Source organism: Camelina sativa, chromosome 11, assembly GCF_030686135.1.
Source record: "Camelina sativa cultivar CO46 ecotype springtype chromosome 11, ASM3068613v1".
NCBI classification, from domain to species: domain Eukaryota; kingdom Viridiplantae; phylum Streptophyta; class Magnoliopsida; order Brassicales; family Brassicaceae; genus Camelina; species Camelina sativa.
The window spans coordinates 13,018,733-13,043,647 of NC_141890.1; the positions used below are offsets into that span (position 1 = coordinate 13,018,733).

Sequence of the window (24,915 nt, forward strand, 5' to 3'; positions counted from 1 at the left end):
CTGAAGATGAAAGAAAGTGACTCAATCGATGACTTTGTTGGGAAAATCTCTGAAATTTCGACAAAGTCAGCTTCGTTGGGTGAAGAAATTGAAGAATTAAATATAGTTAAGAAGTTTCTCAAGAGCTTGCCACGAAAGAAATACATCCATATCATCGCATCTCTTGAACAGGTTCTTGACCTTAAGACAACAAGCTTTAAAGACATAGTAGGAAGATTAAAACCTATGAAGAAAGAGTCTACGATAAAGAAGATTCACAAGAAGATCAGAGCAAACTCATGTACGCTAACTGCTACACGCCACCATCTCAAGACGGAGGCAGAGGTCGAGGTCAATGGCGAGGCCGCGGAAGAGGAAGAGGAAGGTTCGGATACCAACAGAGGGATAAATCAAAAATCACATGTTACAGATGTGATAAGGAAGGACACTACGCATTTGAATGCCCATATCGATTACTTAAGTTGATTAAGCTTCAAGAGACACAAGACAATGCTGGTGAAGACACTCAAGAAGCTGAATCTCTCATGATGCACGAGATAGTGTACCTTAACAAGAAGAATGTGAAGCCGACTGAGTTTGAATCTAGTTCAGACAAAGATTGGTATCTAGACAATGGTGCTAGTAACCACATGACAGGAAATCGAGCTTGGTTTTCAAAACTTAATGAGTCAATCACAGGAAAAGTTAAAATTGGTGATGATTCTCGAGTTTACATCAAAGGGAAGGGTTCAATTTTGTTCATAACCAAAGGCGGAGAAAAAAAACTACTAGCAGATGTCTATTACATACCGGATCTCAAAATCAATATCATAAGCTTAGGTCAAGCTACTTAGTCAGGGTGTGATGTTAGGATGAGAGAAGAACATCTAACAATTCATGATCGTGAAGGAAATCTACTAGTAAAGGCTAAGCGATCTCGTAATAGGCTGTACAAGGTTGCTGTGGAAATCGAGAAAAAGAGGTGTCTTCAAATCAAAACGATAAGTGGATCAAGCATGCTCGCTTGGGACACATCAACTTTGAGACCATGAAATCAATGGTGGCCAAAGATTAAGTCATCAGAATTTCTAGTGTGCCGATAAGAAACGAAACATGTGTATCTTGTTTACTTGGGAAACAAACAAGACAAGCTTTCCCTACGGCAACATCTTATCACGCATCCCAAGCCTTGGAACTCATCCGCGGTGACCTTTGTGGACCTATCTCACCTTCAACAGCTGCACAGATGAGATACATATTTGTGCTAGTAGATGACCACTCCTGTTATATGTGGACAATACTTTTGAAGGAGAAAAGCGAAGCGTTTGAAAAATTTAAACACTTCAAAAATTTGGTTGAACCAGAAAGCGGAACCAACATCAAGACGCTAAGAACCGACCGAAGAGGAGAATTTATGTCTCAAGAATTTCAACTATTTTTCGAGAAAGAAGGAATTTTTAGACATCTAACTGCTCCATATACACCACAACAGAACGAAGTTGTTGAGAGAAAGAATAGAACTTAGTTGGAGATGACAAGAAGCATCTTAAAACACATGAGCATGCCTAATTACTTATGGGGGAAGCAGTTAGACATTCAACCTATCTCATAAACAGAGTAGGAACAAGATCCTTGAACAATCAAACACCCTATGAAGCGCTTAAAGGAAGAAAACCGAATGTATAACATCTAAGAGTCTTTGGATGTGTGGGGTATGCAAAGATTGAAGCACCACACCTGAAAAAACTGGATGATAGGTCAAAACCGCTTGTATATCTCGGAACAGAGCCTGGTTTGAAGGGTTACCGACTCTTAGACCCAACAGCTCGTAAATCATGGTGAGTAGAGACGTGTTCTTCGACGAAAATAAAAGATGGAATTGGAACACAACAAATTCTGAGACTCGTGAAGAACCAGGGGAGTTCACAATCAGCTTTGGAGAATTTGGGAACAATGGAATCAGAGATAACAATGAAAGAACATAAGAAAACAGAGCAAACAATGAAGAAGAAAACAGAGCAGGCAATGAAGAAGAAGACATTGAGGAAGAAGACCTGCTGCCTGAACCAATTCCACTCGATTCAAGCTATCCTGAACCAGAAAACCAGATATCCGAACTGGTGTTACGTCGATCCACAAGACAATGCACAAGACCAGGTTATTTAAGCGATTACATACTTTTGGCAGAAATTGATGTTGAACATCTCCTACTGTCCATTAACGATGAGCCCTGGATTTCAAAGAAGCAAATGAATTTAAAGAATAGAGAGATGCATGTGAAGAGTAAATTCTCATCGATAATCAAGAACAGAACCTAGACCTTAGTTGATCCTCCTAACGGCGTGAAATCAATCGGAGTGAAGTGGGTGTTTAAAATTAAACGCAACTCTGATGGATCCATAAACAAGTACAAAGCCAGACTAGTTGCAAAAAGCTATGTACAAAGACATGGAGTAGATTTTGATGAAGTATTTGCTCCGGTTGCTCGCATCGAAACAATCTGACTCATTCTCGCCTTAGCCGCAACAAACAAATGGGAAGTGCATCACCTTGATGTAAAAACTGCTTTCTTACATGGAGAATTGAAAGAGGATGTTTATGTGAGCCAACCCGAGGGTTTTGTAACAAAAGGAAGTGAAAGAAAAGTGTATAAACTACACAAAGCTCTCTATGGATTAAGACAAGCTCCTCGGGCATGGAACACAAAGTTAAACTCAATTCTCAGAGAATTAAACTTTGAAAGATGTTCTAAAGAGCCATCATTGTACAGAAAGCATGTGGAGCAAAGTCTTCTTGTTGTAGCTGTTTACGTTGATGATCTGCTTGTCACGGGCTCGAATTGAAGGTTCATACATGAGTTCAAGAAAGGTATGGCTGAAAAATTTGAGATGAGTGACTTAGGCAAACTCACATATTATCTTGGTATTGAGGTTTTTCAAGGAAGCAATGGGATTATGTTAATCCAAGAACGTTATGTAATGAAGATCTTGGAAGAAGCTGGAATGAGCGAGTGTAATGCGGTTTGTACTCCAATGATCTCGGGTTTGGAGTTGTCGAAAGCTGAAACAAAGGGTCGTATTGATGAGAAGGATTACAGGAGGAAAATCGGGTGTCTTCGATACCTACTTCATACTCAGCCTGATCTCTCTTTTAGTGTGGGTGTGTTAAGTAGGTACATGCACGAACCTAGGGAATCACATGGGGTGGCGCTTAAGATGGTCTTGAGATATCTCCGAGGTACGCTCCGTCTTGGTCTTTATTTTAGGCAAGGAGCTAAGCTAGGTTTGGTAGGCTATAGTGATAGTGGCCATTGTGTGGATAAAGATGATGGAAAGAGTACGAGTGGACATATTTTTTACCTCAAAGAATGTCTGATCACTTGAAACTCACAAAAGCAACAAGTCGTGGCACTATCTTCATGCGAAGCTGAATCCATGGCAGCTACCGAGGCCGTCAAACATGCCATTTGGCTACAAGAGCTTCTTGCAGAGATCATTGGGGATGTGTGTGCAGAGGTTATGGTACGAGTTGATAACAAGTCTGCTATTGCTCTTACCAAGAACCCAGTTTTTCACGGACGGAGCAAACACATCCATCGGAGATTTCATTTTATACGAGAGTGTGTGGAGAATAATCAAATTGAAGTTGAAAATGTCCCGAGCAATGAGCAAAAGGCCGACATTTTGACTAAAGCACTTGGGAGGATTAAGTTTAAAGAGATGAGAGATCTTATTAGAGTTAGAGAAGTGTCGAAAGAAGACTTCAAGCTTAAGGGAGAAAATGTTGTTATAAGCTTGAAGTAGCTTGGAGATCAAGCTAAGTATATTTAGGAGGATCTAAATATTCATATCAAATTTGTTAGTTTTACTTTCTTTAAGAGTTATCTAAAGTTAGTTTTCCAAAAGTGTTTTAGAAATATAGTTTATATATAAGGAGGTGCTAAGGTATAGCACAACTTATGAAGTTTTTTTAAGAGAGTTTTGAGAGATTGTGTTTGAGAGTTTGAGAAAGTTCTTAAAGGTTTTGAGTAAGTTTCCTTTGAGATTAATAAAGAGAGTTATTCTTTATTTTTGAGTTCTTATACAATCTTTTATAAACTTGAATGAGCAAAAAACTGTGTGGATGTACTCCAGTATCTGAAGTTAAGCTATACTATTCATAAAGCTTTTGTTTATAGATTTGCACACTCTTTAAGTCATAATGGCTGCTCTGTTTCTTTAGACATAGATTTAGCACTCATGTCTTCTATGATCAATCCTGTTTCTGAACTTCTTATTATTGTACACAATTCGTTTGCCTTTTTTGTTCATAGATTTACTCTAATGGCTATGTCTCTTTTTTATTACTATTATTATTGTTTCTTCATTTAATAACTGTCGGTAGGGTACTCACAGATCAAAAACACGACAACGTTTAAGTATCAATCCGTATAATCTAAAATCGTCGTCTCCGGCGATGGGTTTACACAGACTGAGACTCGCCGCGGCGGTTCCTGTAACCGTCGTCTCCACATTCTCTTCTCGCCTCTTCCTCAAGCCAGGTTTGTTTTCCCCCCATCTTCAACCACGTAGTAAGCCTCTCTTAGTCAGAGCCTTCTCCGCTTCCGCCGCCGTACAAGATATTCCGGCCACTCAGCCTCAGTGGAAGGCGTCGATTGATTTCAAATGGATAAGGGATAATAAGGAAGCAGTCGAAATCAACATCAAGAACAGGAACTCCAATGCTAATTTGGATGCTGTCCTTGAGCTTTACGAGAACATGGTCAATCTCCAAAAGGTAGGTTATATCTAATCTTCTTCTTCTACTCTACCGTGTTAGGAATTAGCTCTATTCGAATTTGGGATTCTTAGTATTGGAAACATGTCAAGTCAGCTGCTCTTGTTGGTTTTGTTAGTTCCTGGGTAGGATAATCATGGTGACAAAGACTAGTTTTAGTCTCTGGCTAGATTTGAGAGATTGAATTGAAATTTCTTTTCTTTTTTTCATCAGCTAATCAACGATATTGCAGATAGCAGGAAGTTGAGAGGCTTCGTGAGGAAAGAAACAACGTTGCAAAGAAGATGAAAGGGAAGCTGGAGCCATCTGAACGTGAGAGACTAGTAGTAGAAGGTAAATATGAGGAATCCATTTTGTTTGTCAGTCTAGTCTGTCTTCTTTACTAGAAGATATAACAGAGTCTTTTCGCCCTCAGGTAAAACTCTCAAGGAAAGTCTTGTGTCTCTGGAAGAAGACCTCGTGAAGCTTAAAGATGAGCTGCAACATGTAGCACAGTCTATACCCAATATGACTCACCCTCATGTTCCTGTTGGAGGAGAGGATTCATCGGCAGTTAGAAAGGAGGTAGTTAGTTTGGTCATACCTCCCTGAACCTGAACTGCTACATTTACTTCGGCTATTTTTGCTGTGAAAGGTCTTTCTAAAAACCATTCGTAAATTTCTTTGTAGGTTGGTTGTCGACGTAAGTTTAGTTTTCCAATCAAGGATCATCTTCAGCTTGGGAAGGATCTTGATCTCATTGATTTTGACTCTGCTGCAGAGGTATACTCTATTTCTTATTCATAGATACCAAAGCACACTTTATAGGTTGATGGATCACGGTTGACATCTGCTTAGCTATTGGGAAAATATGTCATCAATAGCCAACTATTCTTCATTACAACATATTGATCATCCTTTTTCTCAGTATATTATTGCAGAAATGGGAACAGCTGTTATTTTGGCAATTGTATTTAGACCGAATATTTTCTGTTCAAATTAGTAGAGTTCAGTTCAGTGGGTGAATGATTATCTCCTTCTATAAAGCAATAGATTGATGACCAAATTTTTTCGGTATAAATAATCAAGGAGAGGATTTGACGTAACTTCCTTGTTTATGTACACTCTTGCAGGTTAGTGGTTCGAAATTTTTCTATTTGAAGAATGAAGCAGTTTTATTGGAGATGGCCCTTCTTAATTGGACATTATCACAAGTCATGAAGAAGGGTTATACTCCCCTGACCACCCCTGAAATCGTGAGATCTTCTATCGTTGAGAAATGCGGTTTCCAACCTCGTGGAGATAATACTCAGGTGTCATCACTTGTGTGTTTACTCTGTTTGACAAGTAAACCTTTTTGTTTGTTGTGTTTTTTTGCCAATGATGTTTCAATTCTTCTGTATAGGTTTAATCTATAGATGGAACTGACCAATGTCTCATTGGTACCGCTGAAATCCCCTTAGGAGGAATCCACATGGACTCTATTCTTCTTGAATCAACATTACCTTTAAAATATATAGCATTCTCTCATTGCTTCCGTACTGAAGCAGGTGCAGCTGGCGCCGCCACCAAGTAAGTTAGAATAAAGTGTTTGTTCTATGAAGAGCATGTGTATGTTCTTTTGCTTTTTCTATATACATATAGGTCTTACTTAAAACACTCTCAATTCTTGCAGAGGTCTTTACCGCGTTCATCAGTTCAGCAAAGCAGAGATGTTCGTCATATGCCGACCTGAAGATAGTGAATTCTTCCACCACGAACTCATTCAGATTGAAGAGGATTTGTTCACTTCTCTAGGATTACACTTCAAGTAAGAAACTACATTTCGAACCTGATCTTTTCTCACCACAGTTTTTTGTCTTCCGGAAATCTAACTATATCTTTGCAGAACACTGGATATGGCCACAGCGGATTTAGGCGCTCCAGCTTACCGTAAGTTTGATATTGAAGCATGGATGCCTGGTTTTGGACGATTTGGCGAGGTAATTAAACAAACTCTTAAATATTTTGTGTCGGACAACATCTTAGTTTCGCCTCTGAGCTTACTGTTCTAACTTATGAACTAGATATCAAGCGCATCGAACTGCACGGATTACCAAAGCCGGAGATTGGGAATACGATACCGCCCATCTGAACCACTTCAGACGGGTCCTAAGAAAGGCAAAGCGAACCTTCCAGCTACTAAGTTTGTGCACACTCTAAACGCAACGGCGTGTGCGGTCCCGAGGATGATGGTGTGTTTGCTGGAGAATTACCAGCAAGAAGATGGATCCGTGGTGATCCCTGAGCCTCTTAGGCCTTTCATGGGAGGCATCGAACTCATCAAACCGAAGCTCAAGTAGTTTTGATGATTAGCTCTTTGCAGTTCTTACTGTTATTCCTCTTGTACTTGAGTTTGTTCATTTTCACAGGCACTGAGTTTTGTTGTGTTTTTTTTCATTTTATGCAACTCAAAACACACCATTCATATTATTATTTTTTAGGTACAGAATCATATTTTTATTTCTCTCTTTGTGATGATGTCCTTTAGTTTTTTTTTTTTTTTTTCGATTTTGAGGATTCAAAAATATTAAAACACTAGATTTTAATCCGCATTATAACGCGGAACAAACTTTTTTGTAATTAACGAAAAATACAAGTTGCATTTGTTTGTTACGATTAAAGTAAAAATTGTATAATCGTATTTTGATTTTTAATTTTAGAATTTAATCCGCGGTATATTGTATCATAACTTGATTTTTTACATAATCATAATTTAATCGACTTAATTAAATATGTTAAGTATTTTAATATTGATAGAATGTATAATATTAGAATGTGTAGGTCAATGTCCATTATTAACTTTTGCAATTATCGTAAAAAGTCTTTTGTCCATATCATTTGTATACCCTATTATATTTTATTATATAGCATGCTATTAAATATTTTTATATAAGAAATAATGATAAATCGAAGTTTAAAAATATAGCAAGATGCAATATACTTTGACAAAAAAAACAATATAACAAATTAGACTCAATTATAAAAAGTCTATGAACATTTTTAAGCCAAAAGATTTTAAGAAATGATTATATGTATCATCAGTTGTTATATACCATATTATATTTGTTATATAAAAAAGGAAATCTTTGTATATAATAATATTTTACTACAAAGTATTATAACAAATATACATTTTCCTTTGTATATAAAAAATATAATATGATATATATAACAAATATACATTTCCCTTTTGTATAAAATAAATATAATATGATATAAAATTAAAAACTAACTTTTGAATTTACAAAAGGAAAATGTATATTTGTTATACTATTTTGTAGTAAAATTTTATTATATAATCTTTTTAGTAAATTTATGTAATTATTTTGTTAATTTTTGTTGTTTATGAAAAAAAATTGGATCAACGCCAGTCAACATCGGTTAACGCCAGTCAATACCGGTCAACACTGGATTTCGGCAAAGAAGATATCAAAATTAGATGGTTATGGTGTTGTACACATAACTCATGTTTGTTTATGTATGTTTGTATGTAATGACAATAATTTGTATAGTTAATAAAATATTTATATTGTTTTTTTTTTTTTTTGTTGGATATTTATATTGTTTGTATGTGTGGCGATGTGTTGGCTTATATTTGACGTAGCTGGCGTTCATTTTTCCTTTCGAATACGAGCCCTCCAATATTGCGGACAAACTCATTTTTGAAAATATTTATTATAATAAATGATTTATGAAACACTCTTTAGTATATATAAATATATCTAACAGTTTAGGATTATGTCAAATTGGGTCCATAGCTCAGTGGTAGAGCAATTGACTGCAGATCAATAGGTCACCGGTTCGAACCCGGTTGGGCCCTTCATTTTTTTTAAATACACTTAATTCCATAATTAAAATTGACAGACCAGAACCGGTTTTATGAGGTTGCCTTTTTTGTCTTAAACAGAGACCTCTCAAGTTCACAAAATTGTTTTTATTCAAGAAACTGAAATTAAAAGAAACAACTTGAAAATAATAATTTTCTTATTAGTAAATTCTGAAAACCGAATCATACCAAACCGGATCGAATCGATCCCTTTATAACGATCGGTTTAATCTAATCTATAAAAACACTAAATAAAATAAATCGCCATCGTTACTTTATTCCGCGGCGCTGACACTGATCGTTACATTCGCCGGTTTTTCGCATCGGACATCTTCAGCCGTCGGATCTCTCATGTTATCGTACTCCTTAAAACTTGCGATCCTTCCCAGTTCCTCGACTTCTTCAATCACATTATCAAGCCTCGCCACCATCTCCACCAGCAACGACGCAAACGCCGCGAACGGCAAAGCCTCCGAGAATTCGAGGCTCGTTAACACCGCGATTTTGCTCAGCTGCGGCCGTAACATCCTCCTCTCTCCCGCCGCCGCCGCCATCTCGGAGCTGTTCTTGAACGATCTCCGGTACTCCATTAAAGCTGACGTGTCGGTTCTAAAGCTCGAGAGTGAAACGGCTCCGTTTTGGCCATGGCGTAAACCGGTTTCTGTAATTTTACTACGCGTACCGGTTTCGTTACGAGAAACGTCGCCGTTTAGATCTTTTCCAATGTTGCTGATGTTGCGCTGCGAAACGGTACCGTTTAGGTGTTTGTTATTATTGGCGTGTTGTTGTTTATTGTTGTGGCGATGAAGGTTAGAGCCGAGGAAGAGTTTAGGCTGAGACTTGATGGCGGAGTTAAGATCCTGGAGTGCCACGTGGAGATGATCGGAGAGAATCTCCGGTGAACAGTGACGGTGGTTGGAGATGCTATCTGCGAGTTCCGTCAAAGCTTTGCATACTTCTCCGGCTAGCCTCACACAAGGATCTTTAAAAAGCGCGCGAACAGATCTTGGAGTCTTGAAAACATAATTTTAACAAATACAGCGAAATTTAGTTTTTAAGTTATAAGTTCATACCAACAAAAATATTACATTGTTATTAATGTAATTAGCCTTACTTGAATCTCAGTTTGTAAGCAACCGTGAAGAGCAACAACAGTGTAACCAAATTGACGAAGCACAGCTCCAACTTTAACATATTGTCGACATGGGAATCTATGACAACGTAGACTGTGTCTTGGCTCCCAGTTTGCATATAATGCCTGAATTATCATTTTTAGTTTCGTATATTTATATCTTTAACAACAACAAAAATGTCTTTGAAATATTTGAGAATCACATATATATAAAAATACTTACAAGTGTTTCATCAGTGGATTTAGAATCCAAAACAGCTTGATACCCTTCGTAGATTCTGTCTTTTGAATCTGATGTTTCTTTCTCTGTCTCTTTCTCCTCAAAGTACTCATTCACACATGCTACACACATATAATTATAAGAATGTTAAAAATATATCAACTATGTTATTTTACTAGATCTCTTAATAATTTGATGGAGAAACACTATAAAATGTTATATTTTCGGGAATTACTTACCTTCTATAGAGCGAGAGAGGCCTTGGAGTTTACCGACGGTGGTTTTGTGTAGATCTTCACCAGACCAAATCGGAAAAACAAGAAGGCTCATGAAAAGACAGATTCCGCAACCAACGGCTATAGTGTAGAATCTATCATGTGCTATGGTTATCACACTATCTACTCGGTAGCTTGACACCGTTATAAGATTGAACGTCAAGAGAAATATCACAACACCGTAATCGTAATTCTTCTTTATGTATGGTATAAATCTTATATAAGTTGCAACCGCCCCTGTAACATTACATTGAGAACATAAATTAGTAAGTAAATTTATTTTTATCATATAGATTTTGAATAGAGATGTCTCTATAAATTAAGAGATTATTTTATGGTTAGAGACTCCAATTTGGAAAACAAGAAAGGCATTAAACGGGTATATGTTTTTTGGAAACTTTGCATACCAATGATAAAAACAGCAGTGCCAATGAAGATAGCTCGAAGGACTTTTCCGGAATCATTTGCTACAAACTCAATGAAAAATGCCAAAGATCCCGCGATTAGTGTCCCTAATCCTCTGTTAAGCCCTTTGCACAACGTTGCACCTAATTAAAGACTCAAGAAGTTAAACAAAATGTTATTTTTAACAAACTAATTACATTACTATATATGTTTGATTTTAAATTGAATGTGTATATATAATGAAATATTTTGTTAAATTTACCGGCAGAGAACTCGAGGACGACGACAACGGTCATGACGGCCCAAATAGCATTGTTTCCAATGCCTTTGAAGAGAGGCTCCATAAGATATAACAAAGAGACAAGTGTCAAGGAAAGACCTACTTTAAGGGCATGTATCACTCTCCTCGGATCATCTTTTCCGACCCTCCAAAGCCTTTTCGGAATCTTTTTGATCTTCTGAGAAGGTTCTAGAACCATCCACTTCGTCTTGCTCAAACCTTCCTCCATATCAACGCTCCCTACGTGAACCTTGTTGGACATTTTGATGAGGGAGAGAAATTAGTTCTCTCTGTCCTTGTTTTGTAATAAGAGTATACAAGAATAGAATGTGTTGTTAGTGTATTCTCTATATATAGCTCTTTGTGTGTATATATATGTAGTATATGTATATATAGAGTGATGGATCTATGGTTTGCGTATGCGATGCTTTAACTATATAGCCGACCAGAGGAAAACAAGTTATACGTATAATACGTGTGATTGTGTTGGTTGAACTACGAGAAACTCTTTTAGGTTCGATTGGTAATTAAAAAAAATTACGTGTCGTGTGACTTACAAAATGGCGATTATATTAAGGGTGTAAATTTGATATTTTGTCATTTTAAAGATAAATGAAAAGACTTTATTTTTTTTTAATGGTTTCGCTTAATGATTATTTTAATATATCTCACGTAATGTTATTCTTTCGAAGAGATTTTATGATTTCAATATTATTATTTTACTGTTAGTATAATTTGTATTTAGAATTCTCAGTAAATATACAAAATTCTTTTTTTTTTTTTTTGAATGAACGTTAAATTATATTCAAACCAAAAAAAAACCTGTTTTACATTAGATGCGTCCTTCAACTAAATAAGCTGTTTAACTTTGAAAAAACAGAGCAAGTGGGAAAAACAGAGCAGAAGGACTCTTTATAGGCGAGAGCCCAACCACATACACAAGCCGTCATGGTGCTTGGAGCCATGAGTCTGCAGCGATAGTAACTTGTTCCTGACAGTCCGATCAATGTTTTTGACAAGGTTAGCCGTTGGGGAAATATAAATATACAAAATTCGTGATGTTCTATTTTACGTCTATATGAACATTTCCTTTTACATAAATACTTATATGATAGATACAAAATATAATGTTCTCTTTTGGCCAGTGAGGAAAGATTAGATTGATGGGTTTCACATGACTTGCAATTATTGATGTTAATATTAAATTAAAGAGTACTTTTTTCTCTTGACTTCACAAGACCGAAAAAAATAAGTCAAAAGTTATTGAAAAAGATATGAAACTAACATACGTTCCATAATGTTATTCGTTATAAACTTATAGATCCAATTAGTATCCTTAGAGATAACCATTTGTATAATTATATGCATGTGTCACCCAATTAGTACTAATATTGTTAAGGACTATTGTTAAATAGATAGTTCCAAACACTAGATTTTAGACCTATACATTGTACGTCCTCGTAGATTAAAGAATTCACAAGTGGGTACATACACTTTTAGTTACATCAATCTAACAAAATAAAATAAAAACTATGAATCTGATTATGTAGGCAAGAATTGATACTTAGTTATGGACGGACCAAGCATATATAAGGTATTGTGTTAGGCTAAAAAGAGATCAGATATGTCATCCGTTACTTGATTTTCTATTTTCAATAACACAATAAAAAGAGGTTATACATATCTTTTTCAATACAATTTAGCGTTAACATTCACACAAACAAACAAAAACAATTTAAAGCACATAGTATTTGTTTTTTCTTGTTTTGTCATAAATGTTTTTGTAGAAAAATGTTGTATAGTTGTGGTCTTGTGGAGATACATGTAAGAAAGTCAAAAACAAGTTTCACTGTCTCAACTCTCAGCTAAAGTTGACCTTTTGGATCCTTCAAAGTCGTACCAACGTTGACACATAACACATGTATACCTTCTCTTTTTAGCATGGGGACAATTTATTTTCATAAATTGTGTTTAAATTCACATTATATATGAATTAAAAGCCACGTTAACCCCTAAATATGAAACCGCCATGAAAATTGACTTCTTCGAACGACAAAACAAAAATCATTGAATGCTACGATACAATATTTTTTTTTTCTTTTAAATAAGCCAGAGATCTCGAACTGTCAGAAATATTATAGATGATATATTTGTTTTACACTGTGAGGATTAATTCTTGCCACGTTCACTTGGTAAGATCAGTTGAAGTCTTAATATATCATAGTACGATATAGTTAAACAAAACAGAAAAGAAACACTAAATAATATAGTTCTTTCAGCTTTGGTATGAGGAAATATTAGTTAAAAATCGAACGTTCACGAAATATATAGCTCAAACCGTAATCTTCTGACAAAAGGAAAATAAAAACGTGAACAATATTAATGATGACACGGGTTGAGAGTTCTGGTTTGATACACAGCTCATTTAAATGGATTTGTTGGAGATTGATTTATAAATTTATTTTCAAAGAAAGATTATTTTTCTTCGTCTCTATGTGGCTGGTTTAGTTTAAGTGTTTAAACTACGAATACTTTTCATAAATTTGAAAATACTAATTTTACATTATGGATTTTAACTCTGTTTATCTTTTTTTTTAAAATAAATTTTAACTCCGTTTATCGCCGTAATCTGATAAATCAAAAATAATATTCTGGGGATATTCTTAATCACAAAAGTCAAAACACTTTGAACATCGTTTAATCATATATATATATAAAAGAACTAATTTATGTACGGACAATTTTTTTTTTTAACATCGAGTTTTTGGTTTTAATATTAATTAAACTATCAGAAAAATCCAAGAAGTTAAAATAAAATACGAAATCTCTTTGTAGTGTTTATGTGTAGAGGTAATAGATCTTTCGATGCAACAGAACAGCTGTTCCCGTGTTGTTGGGTTTTTTGAGATTTCATATTTCTCGTGTGTTTCCCACGTGGCGCATGTGAGATCTCCACACGTGGCAGGAAAAGGATGGTTGATAGAAAATGAAATTAGTAGGATCAAAAATAGAAACTTGGGCTTAAGAATCAAAAAGAAAAATCTCTCCTCATTCAATAACTTTCACAACATGTTTACTTATATAATATTGTTTTGAGACCAATATTTTGAAATGCTGATGAAACAAAAACCAAAATGATTCATATAGTTTCATACAACTCCATGATCTCTCTTTATGCACCGGATTCATATGGATATCAAATGGAAACAAAGGATACCATTGCTGTTACCACGGTCCATGGAACCTTTGGCGCGTTTGTACTAAGGCCTGTGCAAATGTTGTTGCCAAACTCTCTTTTCAAATAGTATGTATAGTAGATACGATTAATATGGTTCATAGTAATAGATGAATCAAACCAGTTTTTACAGACTCGATAAGCCAAACTGGAATATAGTTCAAAGACACAAACAGAGATAACTGATCATTGCCCTTTCTCGCCAATATGTCTGCAACTCTATTTGCTTTCCCTCTTTACACATTCAATCCCATGTTTCCGATGAAACAGAGAAACCTGTCCTAACCTCTCTATGTGTTTCAAAATCATTCATACTATAAATAACCTCCCTTGATGTTCAATACACTGCTGGAGTTTCCCATCAGAAGACACAACTAGTCTTGTTACTTTTGCAGGTTTCGTTTTGCGTTTAATTTGGAGTCTTGGCATAGTCTTAATACAGTTATGATCATCATCTTCTGCGTTTGTCGGTTTCTCTGGGCCCTCTTCCAAAAACTCATCTGCAACATCTCCATCTTCATCAACCCTTAGCCGTTTCGTATACCATCTTAGTCCCTGATATAGTCAAGAGAGAGCTATAAATAATATAAGTGAGTGACATAAACAATATCGAAGAACAACACAAGCTAGCTCTTTAACTAAGAAAACTTCACTAATAACTACTAATAGAGTGGCCAAAAACAGCTTAGACAATCTGACATTAGAAATCAAGTTACAGCAAACCATAAGAGTAAGTAACAATAAAAACAGAAGCGATACCGAGTCGTTGTCTAATGTCATAGAATAGTCAAATGTGAACATGTTTAGCGGCTAGGATTATTATAGTTTTGCTTCTACTTCAATAGCAAGTGAAGGATTCTTATCTCAAAAGCTCAATTGGGTTTTTTGGGGTTCTGAGTAACAATGCTAAAGTAAGAAAGAGACAAATTTCGATCAATTTTGTAAATCTAGAATCGAAGACACTCAGATAAAGCAATGCAACGACTAATTTAGCAAGAGTTACAACAGAACTGAGAATGTTCAAACCTGAATACCACCGTCTGCGGCGGCGCAAGGCTGAAGAAGAGGAGCAAGATTGGACCTTTCAACAGCAACTTGAACCGGAACTCCAAATCCTTTCCTTGGTAGTCCAGTTTCACGAAATCTCGGCTGATTAACGTCACCGGAATCATCAATTCCTCTATCATCATCGTCATCTTTCAACACTTCCTGGCCAAATCCAAACACACCAGCCAACTTCTTAAAAAAACCCATATTCTAAAACTTAAAACTCTCTCTTGTACAAATCAATCCGTCACTAATAGAGGAACAAACTTGCTCTCCCAGAAAGCTTTTAAATTTTGCTTTCTTTAGACCTTAACTTCTCCTTCTCCTCCAATGCTTTTTCCCCAATCGGACCTTCCGACAAAGGATCCAAACAAATCTTCAAACGAAAATAAAAATACATGGGAACTTCACTATTTGGGCTAAATTAGTAAGAATTAAGCCCATTAAGAAAAGTTCACCAGCTTAGACGCTATTCCAAAAAATAATAAATGTTGCTTCTGTTTAGATTTGAGGGATTCAGGTATGATGGATTAATTGTGTTAGCTTAATGAAATAAGAACACCCATTGGCTGATTTTGAACATGTTACAAATGCAACATTACAAGTGTTACAGGTGCTGTTGGTTGGCGAAGATATAGGGTCTTTGTTTATAAATAATAGGAAAAAAAGATGTCTAGCTACATGAACTATCAGAGAATGCATGGTCACACATGCCAAGTATACTATTGTATAATCAACTATACGAACTATATGTACTACATGACCACAAGCATGAACTATATGGCGTTATGCGGTCAACATCATAAACATATAATCCAGTACATCGGTTGACTGATTCCAACGTTGACTCCCGCGTTGACAAACACTGAAAAAAAAAATTAATAAATATTTTTTAAAATTTTTTAAATTTTAAATAATAAATTATTATACTAAATCAATTATGGTTTTTCATGATTAAAAGACATTCTATTCAATATCCAAATATTTTTTATATATCTCTATATTCATTCTTATAATTAGTTACTTTTATTTTTCAAGCTAAAGTAAATAGTTAAATAAAAATCATTTATAATTATTTTCAAAATAAAAAAAAATCATTTAAAATTATTTTCAATATAGAAAAATCATTTATAATTATTTTCATATATATATATATATATATCTGATAATCAGATTATTTAAATACTACAAAATCAATAAAATCAAATTCAACTACTTTCATTAGAAAATAATATGCAAAAGATTGAGTATTATGACTCTTTACTCTAAATTTTGCATGGTAAATGTTATACAAAATTTTAGATACTCTTTACTTTAAAATTTACATACTCAAAATAACATATAAACAACAACAACAAAATTCACAATATTTACTTTTAATATATAAAAGATAAAGATACAAAAAAATATATTTGATAAGGGTATGTTTGCAAAAGGGTATAGAATAAGGGTATGTTTGCAAAAGGGTATAGAATAAGAGTATTTTTGCAAATGCCTTTATATTATATCTTGAAAATAATTATCAGTGATTTTTATTTAACTATTAGTTTAGCTTTAAAATTGAAAATTAATTAAGTATAAGAATGTTAATTTAATTTTTAGAATTTTTTTCTAAGGTTTGGATTCTCTATTTTACATTTATGATATAGTTTTGAGGAGTTAGGATTTAGTATTTGGAGTTTAAGGCTCAGAATTTAGTTATTTTATATATAGTATTTTTGAAAATGGACAACATAAAAGAGTATTTTTGAAAAATGACATAGGAAAAGAGGTATTTTTGAAAATCCTCCAAGAATGAATACATTAAAAATATATAAAAAATATTTAGATATTGAATATAATATTTTTTAATTAATAAAAACCATAAATGATTAAATATAGTAATTTTTTAGGTTTTATTTTTAATTTTAGAATTATTTTTTGATCAACGCCGGAGTCAACACCGGTCTTCACCGGAATTAATCAATCAGTGTACTAGATTGTATGTTTATGATGTTGAGCACATGACGTCATATAGTTCTTCCATTGGCTATGTAATACATATACTTCGTGTAGTTGAGTATACAATAGTATACTTAATATGTGTGACTATGTATTCACATAGCTAGCCATCTTTTTTCCAATTTTAAATGTCATACTGAAAAGAATTTAGCACCTGATTTCATAAAAACCAGCTTTGACTAAGTAACGAACCCATTCAACTGTGTTCTATAACCCAATCTTCTCCCATACTCAATTCAAAGATGTGATCTGTATTTGGTTTTGGGGGATAATCAATGATTCAGTAGTGAGCAGAAAGCACAAAACTTTTTTTTGTTGTCTAGCTATCGACTAAAGTGATCGACTTTAGTAGACAAACAAGCAATAAAAAAAAGCACATGTTATCAAAAGTTTACGCCATGCGCGTACCTTAAGAAACCGGACACGTAAACCCGATGATGTGAACATATTGGTACCTGAAACTAGAAAGAGGTTGAGACAGAGACCACGGAATTAATGCTTTTAAAATTATTTTAACTAACGGATGGTTCAAGTGACATGAAACTCCATTTGGATAACTGGTCTTGTCCAAGATCAATTCGAGTTTTGCAGTTTCGAGTGGATTTGGTTTGTTTTTGGAAACTTGGTAAAGAACAGAACAAAGAAGAAGGCACCATTGGTTTGGTGAATTTTGTTAACCCACAGATAAGTTAATAAAAGGAAAAAAGATGGTAAGCTACACGAAGAAGTATTGATGAATACATAGTCACACATGCCAAGTATATTATTTTATATTCAAGTACACGAAGTATATGTATTATATGATCACATGCATAAACTATATGATGTTATGCGGTCAACATCATAGACATATATGCCAGTACACCGGTCAACTGACTCCGGCGAAGACCGACGTTGACTCCGGCGTTGACCAACACTAACAAAAAAAAATCTAAATTAAAATAAAAAAATAATAAATTATTATACTAAATCATTTATAGGTTTTCATGACTAAAAGAAATATTCTATTCAATATCAAAATATTTTTTATATATCTCTAATATATTCATTCTTATAATTAGTTTCTTTTTATTTTTCAAGCTAAAATAAATAGTTTAATAAAAATCATTTATAATTATTTTCAAGATATAAAATTCATTTATAATTATCTACAAGATATAAAATCATTTATAATTATTTTCAAGATATAAAAACAAATTATAATTATTTTCAAGATATATATATATATATATCTCATAATCAGATTATTTAAATACTACAAAATCAATAAAATCAAATTCAACTACTTTCATTAGAAAATCATATGCAAAATATTGAGTATATGACTCTTTACTCTAAATTTTACATGGTAAATGTTATACAAAATTTTACACTCTTTACTTTAAAATTTACATACTCAAAATAACATATAAACAACAACAAAAAATTCACAATATTTACTTTTAACATATAAACATTTTCATTTTTACCCTCTTTTACACAATTACAATATGTTAAATTAATTTTTAGAATTTTTTTTTAAGGTTTGAGTTCTCTATTTTACATTTAGGATATATTTAGGAAATAAATAAAAAATATTTAGATATTGAATTAAATTTGTTTTTCATATCTAATATCTATTCAATATTGTAATATCTAATATCTTTTAACTATTCAATATCTAAATGATTTTATATCTTGAAGATAATTATAAATGATTTTTATTAAACTATTTACTTTAGCGTGAAAAATAAAAAGTAACTAATTATAAGAATGAATATATTAGAGATATATAAAAAATATTTCTATATTGAATAGAATATGTCTTTTAATCATAAAAAACCATAAATAATTTAGTATAATAATTTATTATTTTTTATTATTTTAATTTAGAATATTTTTTTTTAGTGTTGCTCAACGCCGGAGTCAACGTCGTCCTCGCTGGAGTCAGTTGACCGGTGTACTGGATTATATGTATATGATGTTGATTGCATAACATCATGTAGTTTATGCATGTGGTCATGCAATACATATACTTCGTCTAGTTGAGTATACAATAGTATATTTGACATGTGTGTTCATGTATTCTCTAATACTTCGTGTATCTAGCCATCTTTTTTTAAAATACTTAATACATTTTTTTTTATACTTGTACATTTCCTTTAGACACAAAAATAAATTGGATATTTACACTTTTGTTAATATCAGTTTTGTATATATTGTCTTAAAATTTTCGATTTTTGTTTCTAAAGTTGGGTTATATCAAATAATATAATTTTGCTACATTATATTCCAACTGCAATGGGTCTTTTTTTCTATCTATGTGGCATAGCATTTAAAAATTAGTAAGCTCAATATTTGTCACAATTAATTTGGGAATCTATCACATTATTCCGAATAATAGATAGATTTTCTTAAAAAGATGAGGCAAGAGAAGGACAAAATGGTCAAAATAAGCTGCTGTCATTTTCAAAGTAGTGATTGTTTTTTATTTTTAAGATCTGAGGATATACTTATACTTAAGAAAAAAATCTGACACATCAAAGTACAAACCTCATGTTGATTTGGATTTCCCAAACACACACTACAGTCAAACCCAAAATCTCTAGTTACATACAATAATTTATTGTAGATCCTATATTATTCTCTTATTAATTCTTGTGCATTTGTTTTTATTTTAAAATTTTGATAGGCTTTTTGTTAATTTTTTTCTTTCTAGTATTGTAATTTTGGTTTCCCTCTTAAGACTTTAAACTTATTGGACCAAACTAGTAAAAAACCCTCCTAACATTTAAAATTCAATGTTTTTCATCCCGGTTTGATTTCTTTCTCTTCCAATATAGTACCGAACTCGGTTCATTCAATGCAACAATGAATATTATGTGAAAATAAAGCCCAAAACAAAATTGAAAAAAAATAAGAACATTTATTAAAACAGAACTGAAGTTAAAGGAGAACACCAAATCCAAAAGAGTACATTACATTACAACTAGAAAAAAAAGTATAATAAATGGACTGAACATACTCATTTAAAATAAATAACTCATTCTCGATCCTCTTTAAATTCTCTATTCACACACACACTCATTCACATTTTAACAAAACCCTAACTAAATCATATCTTTAGATTATTTTCCAATTAAATCTACTGTAAACTGAAACCCTAAACTAAAGATGTGTTTCCTCAAGAACTTAATATTAATAATTCACTTTTTAAAAATTAAAAAAAATAATTAAATTAGACACTAACTAGATCGTCCCCTCTTCTCTCTCTCTGATGGTGAAGAAAGAACTCAAGAAGAGATGAGAGAGAGAGTTGTTAGCTAGCTCACACGCTTTCGCTTAAAACTCAAAAACCTGCACTTTCTCGTCTCTTTTCTCGGCATTCGTAAAACAGAACCAAAAAAAAAAAGTTGGGTCTCTGAGAAAAAACCACAAATCTTGAGTCTTTCTTCGCCAATGGATTCCAGAGAAATCCACCACCACCAGCAACAGCAACAACAACAACAGCAACATCTACAACAACAACAACAACCACCGCCAGGGATGTTAATGAGTAACCACAATTCCTACAATCGAAACCCTAACGCCGCCGCCGCCGCAGCTTTAATGGGTCACACCTCTACATCTCAAGCTATGCATCAGAGAATACCTTTCGGTGCTATCCCATCGCATCAACCTCATCCTCCTCAACAGCATCATCCTCAGCATCAGCATCATTACCATCATCCTCAGCCACATCAACAGATGGATCAGAAGACTCTTGAAGTTCTTGGATTCGACGGATCGCCGTCCTCTGTTGCCGCGGCTCAACAGCATTCGATGAGATTTGGGATCGAGCAGCAACAACAGGTCAAGAAGAAACGAGGAAGACCTAGGAAGTACGCTGCTGATGGTGGTGGTGGTGGGAATAACATTGCTCTTGGTTTGGCTCCTACTTCGCCTCTTCCTTCAGCTTCTAATTCATACGGTGGTGGAAACGAAGGAGGAGCTGGTGGTGGTGGTGATAGTGGAGGAGCTAATGCTAACTCTTCCGATCCACCTGCTAAACGGAACAGGGGACGTCCTCCTGGCTCCGGTAAGAAGCAGCTCGACGCTTTAGGTACTGTGGAACACTCGATCTACTCTTTTTCTCTGATCAAATCTTTACAATTCTACTTAATGGGTTTTGTGCCTCTCTCTGTGTGTGAGCAGGAGGAACAGGAGGAGTTGGGTTTACACCTCATGTCATTGAAGTCAAAACTGGAGAGGTAATGTGTAGCAAATCTTTAAGCTTGAATGGATTTTGAGTAAGTTTCTGCCTGTTTCTTTGGTTAAAGATATGATCTTTCATTCTATTCCAGGACATAGCTATGAAGGTAATGGCGTTTACGAACCAAGGGCCACGCGCAATCTGTATTCTCTCAGCTACAGGAGCTGTATCTAATGTGATGCTTCGTCAATCTACCAGTCCTAGTGGAATTGTTAAGTTTGAGGTATAACATCTCATGTCCTTTGTACATTACTTGATGATTTGAGCTCTGTTGTTATCCAAGGGAGATGGGATTTAATCTTGTATTTGGATGTGTTTGTTGTTGCAGGGCCGATATGAAATCATTTCTCTGTCAGGTTCTTTCTTGAATTCTGAGAGTAATGGTACTGTGACCAAAAGTGGTAACTTGAGTGTGTCGCTGGCTGGACAAGATGGCCGGATTGTGGGTGGAACTGTTGCTGGAATGCTTGTTGCTGGATCACAAGTCCAGGTTACTCAAATTCCTATCCTTTTTTTTTTACGCTCGAGTTAAAAAATCACAAAAGTGTTCAAGATACTGACTTTTGATTCGTGTTTGTTATATAGGTCATTGTCGGAAGCTTTGTACCAGATGGAAAGAAGCAGAAACAAAGCGCAGGGCGTGCTCAGAATACTCCAGAGCCAGCTTCAGCACCAGCCAATATGTTGAGCTTTGGTGGTGGTGGTGGTGGTGGTGGACTGGGAAGCCCTGGATCTCAAGGACAACAACACTCGAGCGAGTCGTCAGAGGAAAACGAAAGCAATTCCCCGTTGCACCGTGGAAGCAACAACAACAACAACAACAACAATAGTCATGGTCTATTTGGAAACTCAACACCTCAATCGCTTCAGCAAATGCCTATGCCGATGTACCCGCTCTGGCCTGGGCCTGGCCAGAATCATCAATAAATAGATGGTTCCATGGGTCGGATTGACCGGGTTTGCTTCTCTCTGTTCCTTTTGACACACATCTCTCCATCAGAATTATCTCTATAAAGTAGATTGAGCTTTCTTACTCTCTCCCATCTTCTTCTCCTTACCGGTTCTCTTAAATTTAGCTTTTGTTTTAGATAAATAGAGAGAGAGGGAGACTTGTTAAGTAGGTTTCAATTCAATCTTGTTTAGTTTGTTTCTCTTAGTAGTTTCTTTTGATTGTGATGATCATAAAAAGACTTGCTCTTTTCTTCTATCATCAACGAATTATATCCACTTCAAGTTTTCACAATTCTACAAACTTATACAATGCTTTACAAAAGCTCGTTTATTCTCTGTTATAACTTATATAAGCTTACATTGGTGTTTCCTTCACATACATATTTATTACTCTTGAGGTTATTACAAGATAGTAGTAAGTTAAACCAAAACAAAAGTTAGCAAAAAGACAGTGAAAATACACTAAAAGGTTTAGATACTTTGATACATATAACTCAAGACTCCATTACTTCATCCACTTGTTCGTGTTAGTCTCTGTGTTTCATTCTAAACTGCAGAAACCATAGCTGGTGGTGATGCAGCCATCAGTTCTTCTTCGTCATCACCATCCTCTGCCTCCCACATGAAATGTGCATACGATCCCAAAACCATACTGCAAAGTTACAACCATCACAAACCTTTTTAGATTCTTTAAGTAAAGAAACCAAAGCTGAGATCAGTAAAAGTAATCAAGAATCCAGTAAGTATATATTTACCAATCATCAGGAGAAGCATTAACAGCTTGATCAAAGTAACATTGAGCTCTCTTCTCATCCCTGCTCGTTTCCCATATCAACTTACCATACATTGACAAAGCCTCACCATCACCTGGACTCGCCAGTATTGCTCTTCCATAGTACTCTTGAGCTCTCTCTGCATCTTTCTCCACCTGTGAACAGATTCAAATCCCAAATTTAAATAACAATAAAAAACCTAAAATCACCAATTCACAAAATCACTAACCTCGTACAAAAACTTGCCGTAGTTCATCAAAAGAAGCGAATTATTAGGATTCGATTTCAACATCTTTCGATAATAATCACCGATCTTGCTCTTATCTTCATAACCGCCTCCTCCTCCTCCATAACCGCCGTTAAAACCAGATCCACCACCACCACCGGAGATCAACGATCCCCAACCATCGGAAAACCTAATTTCTTCCTCCTCCGTCTCATCATCCTCCGGGATTTTCGCCGGCGAAGGCTTAGATCCAACACTCTTCGACATTCTCTCGGATCTAATCACATCACTCTCCGATAACACCCTACGAATCCCGACGTTAGCTTTAACCTCGATGGAGATCTTCCTTCCTCCTCCGGCGGCGAATCTCTCGCCGTAGCTGGATAATGACGACTCGACGGAGTTGTTCCTGGAGATGATAGGTGTCGTCGTCGTCGTCATGTTCTTCCGCGACGAGCCACCTGAAATAAACCGGTTATGAAGAACCGGCATCGAACCGGTTCTCATCAGTAGAGATTTCATCACAACTTCGATTTTTTCTAGCTTCCTTTCCTCTTCTTTGATCTCTGAGAGTGATGATAATAAATAATCCAATTAATACTATTTATAACTTCATCTCTACCGTACGATCCTTTGACGTTGATCTCATATTCCACCGTTGGATCTATTGACTTTCTTGCGCGCTATATATCTCTGTTTCGTGTGATACACTTAAAGTTGGCATTATCTCAGCCGTCCGATTTGATGACCGTCTAGGTGGGACGAATCAGCTACGAGCTTAGTCAACACATGTGCACGAGAAGAGCGTGATCGAACCGGTCTATGGTTGCCACGTGGAGGAGATGGTGGATTCAGTGAGTCTGTGTACTTGGGGGTTGAGTCTAAGATCTATAGAACTACGAAAACACCCTTACCCATTGGCTACTTTAGTGAATACCATTGGCGGTCGCTTCTAGTATCGAAATTATAATTTTGTACTAAAAAAAGAGGTTACATTTACACATGTCAATATTATTAAATTTGTTGTAGTCTTGTAGAGTTTATCACTACTATATTTCACTTTTGCATGTCTAATAAGCTTGGGATGTCTATAGTATCAATATTTTAATTATTGTGGATGATCAATATCACGATCACGCAAAATGACATTTCGTTTTCTTGTCATTATTTGTGATATTTGGAAGATTTGGATTCACTACCATTACAAGTTTACAACTGGTAAAAAATTTCTGTTTTTGATAAGATAAGATAAGGTTTTTCTCAATATGTATTATTAAAAATATGTTTATTTAGCTTTGTCGTTTTGTATCACATTTTTAAAGCTTTACAGGTAACATAATCTTATAAGTTACGTTCTTTTACTAATGATGAAAATGTATACAACTTGTAAACTCACTAGCTACTTGACTTAATTAAGGATACTTAAATAACAAAAGGTCAAATTAAAGATTAGTGATTACGGATTTTACAAGAAAAAAAATGTAAATATATTGGTATCTCTAGAACCTTCAATGGTCACTAAAAAAAACTTTGGTGT

At 34.7% G+C, this 24,915-nt stretch overlaps 4 protein-coding genes, 1 non-coding gene and 1 pseudogene across 6 annotated transcripts; 3 read left to right on the top strand and 3 right to left on the bottom strand.

The window, feature by feature from the left end:
• The first annotated feature begins 4,324 nt into the window (after nt 1-4,324).
• On the top strand, nt 4,325-7,061 carry LOC104723282 (serine--tRNA ligase, chloroplastic/mitochondrial-like; annotated as a pseudogene). Its single transcript, XR_015570961.1, has 9 exons — nt 4,325-4,755; nt 4,995-5,088; nt 5,171-5,319; nt 5,425-5,517; nt 5,868-6,047; nt 6,140-6,306; nt 6,410-6,544; nt 6,623-6,715; nt 6,825-7,061. The product of XR_015570961.1 is annotated as a serine--tRNA ligase, chloroplastic/mitochondrial-like (transcript).
• Nucleotides 7,062-8,524: 1,463 nt separating this feature from the next.
• TRNAC-GCA (transfer RNA cysteine (anticodon GCA)) lies at nt 8,525-8,596 on the top strand. Its single transcript has one exon. It is a non-coding gene; the product is annotated as a tRNA-Cys (tRNA).
• Nucleotides 8,597-8,742: 146 nt separating this feature from the next.
• LOC104723283 (aluminum-activated malate transporter 12) lies at nt 8,743-11,797 on the bottom strand. The gene is made up of 6 exons (XM_010441617.3): nt 10,897-11,797; nt 10,637-10,777; nt 10,194-10,466; nt 9,958-10,076; nt 9,717-9,860; nt 8,743-9,615 (listed from the first exon to the last, which is right to left on the bottom strand). The coding sequence occupies exons 1-6, from the start codon at nt 11,174-11,176 to the stop codon at nt 8,878-8,880; spliced, it is 1,695 nt and encodes a 564-aa protein (XP_010439919.2). The 5' UTR covers nt 11,177-11,797; the 3' UTR covers nt 8,743-8,877.
• Nucleotides 11,798-14,208: 2,411 nt separating this feature from the next.
• On the bottom strand, nt 14,209-15,793 carry LOC104723284 (uncharacterized). Its single transcript, XM_010441618.3, has 2 exons — nt 15,176-15,793; nt 14,209-14,704 (listed from the first exon to the last, which is right to left on the bottom strand). The coding sequence occupies exons 1-2, from the start codon at nt 15,401-15,403 to the stop codon at nt 14,459-14,461; spliced, it is 474 nt and encodes a 157-aa protein (XP_010439920.1). The 5' UTR covers nt 15,404-15,793; the 3' UTR covers nt 14,209-14,458.
• A 4,419-nt stretch (nt 15,794-20,212) lies between these two features.
• On the top strand, nt 20,213-22,671 carry LOC104723285 (AT-hook motif nuclear-localized protein 13). The gene is made up of 5 exons (XM_010441619.3): nt 20,213-21,278; nt 21,371-21,426; nt 21,520-21,651; nt 21,757-21,918; nt 22,014-22,671. Exons 1-5 carry the CDS (start codon nt 20,636-20,638, stop codon nt 22,353-22,355), a joined length of 1,335 nt encoding a protein of 444 aa, XP_010439921.1. The 5' UTR covers nt 20,213-20,635; the 3' UTR covers nt 22,356-22,671.
• Nucleotides 22,672-22,692: 21 nt separating this feature from the next.
• On the bottom strand, nt 22,693-24,446 carry LOC104723286 (uncharacterized). Its single transcript, XM_010441620.3, has 3 exons — nt 23,382-24,446; nt 23,135-23,307; nt 22,693-23,031 (listed from the first exon to the last, which is right to left on the bottom strand). Exons 1-3 carry the CDS (start codon nt 23,898-23,900, stop codon nt 22,926-22,928), a joined length of 798 nt encoding a protein of 265 aa, XP_010439922.1. The 5' UTR covers nt 23,901-24,446; the 3' UTR covers nt 22,693-22,925.
• Nucleotides 24,447-24,915: the final 469 nt, after the last annotated feature.

Coding starts and splice junctions, on each gene's coding strand:
- LOC104723283 (XM_010441617.3), bottom strand. CDS start 11,176: ATGTCCAACAAGGTTCACGTAGGGAGCGTTGATATGGAGGAAGGTTTG. Junction 10,467..10,636: donor CACTGCTGTTTTTATCATTG/GTATGCAAAGTT, acceptor GTAATGTTACAG/GGGCGGTTGCAACTTATATA. Junction 9,861..9,957: donor AATCCACTGATGAAACACTT/GTAAGTATTTTT, acceptor ATGATAATTCAG/GCATTATATGCAAACTGGGA.
- LOC104723284 (XM_010441618.3), bottom strand. CDS start 15,403: ATGGGTTTTTTTAAGAAGTTGGCTGGTGTGTTTGGATTTGGCCAGGAA. Junction 14,705..15,175: donor CCGCAGACGGTGGTATTCAG/GTTTGAACATTC, acceptor TGACTATATCAG/GGACTAAGATGGTATACGAA.
- LOC104723285 (XM_010441619.3), top strand. CDS start 20,636: ATGGATTCCAGAGAAATCCACCACCACCAGCAACAGCAACAACAACAA. Junction 21,427..21,519: donor TTGAAGTCAAAACTGGAGAG/GTAATGTGTAGC, acceptor ATTCTATTCCAG/GACATAGCTATGAAGGTAAT. Junction 21,919..22,013: donor TTGCTGGATCACAAGTCCAG/GTTACTCAAATT, acceptor TTTGTTATATAG/GTCATTGTCGGAAGCTTTGT.
- LOC104723286 (XM_010441620.3), bottom strand. CDS start 23,900: ATGAAATCTCTACTGATGAGAACCGGTTCGATGCCGGTTCTTCATAAC. Junction 23,308..23,381: donor ACGGCAAGTTTTTGTACGAG/GTTAGTGATTTT, acceptor ATCTGTTCACAG/GTGGAGAAAGATGCAGAGAG. Junction 23,032..23,134: donor AATGCTTCTCCTGATGATTG/GTAAATATATAC, acceptor GTAACTTTGCAG/TATGGTTTTGGGATCGTATG.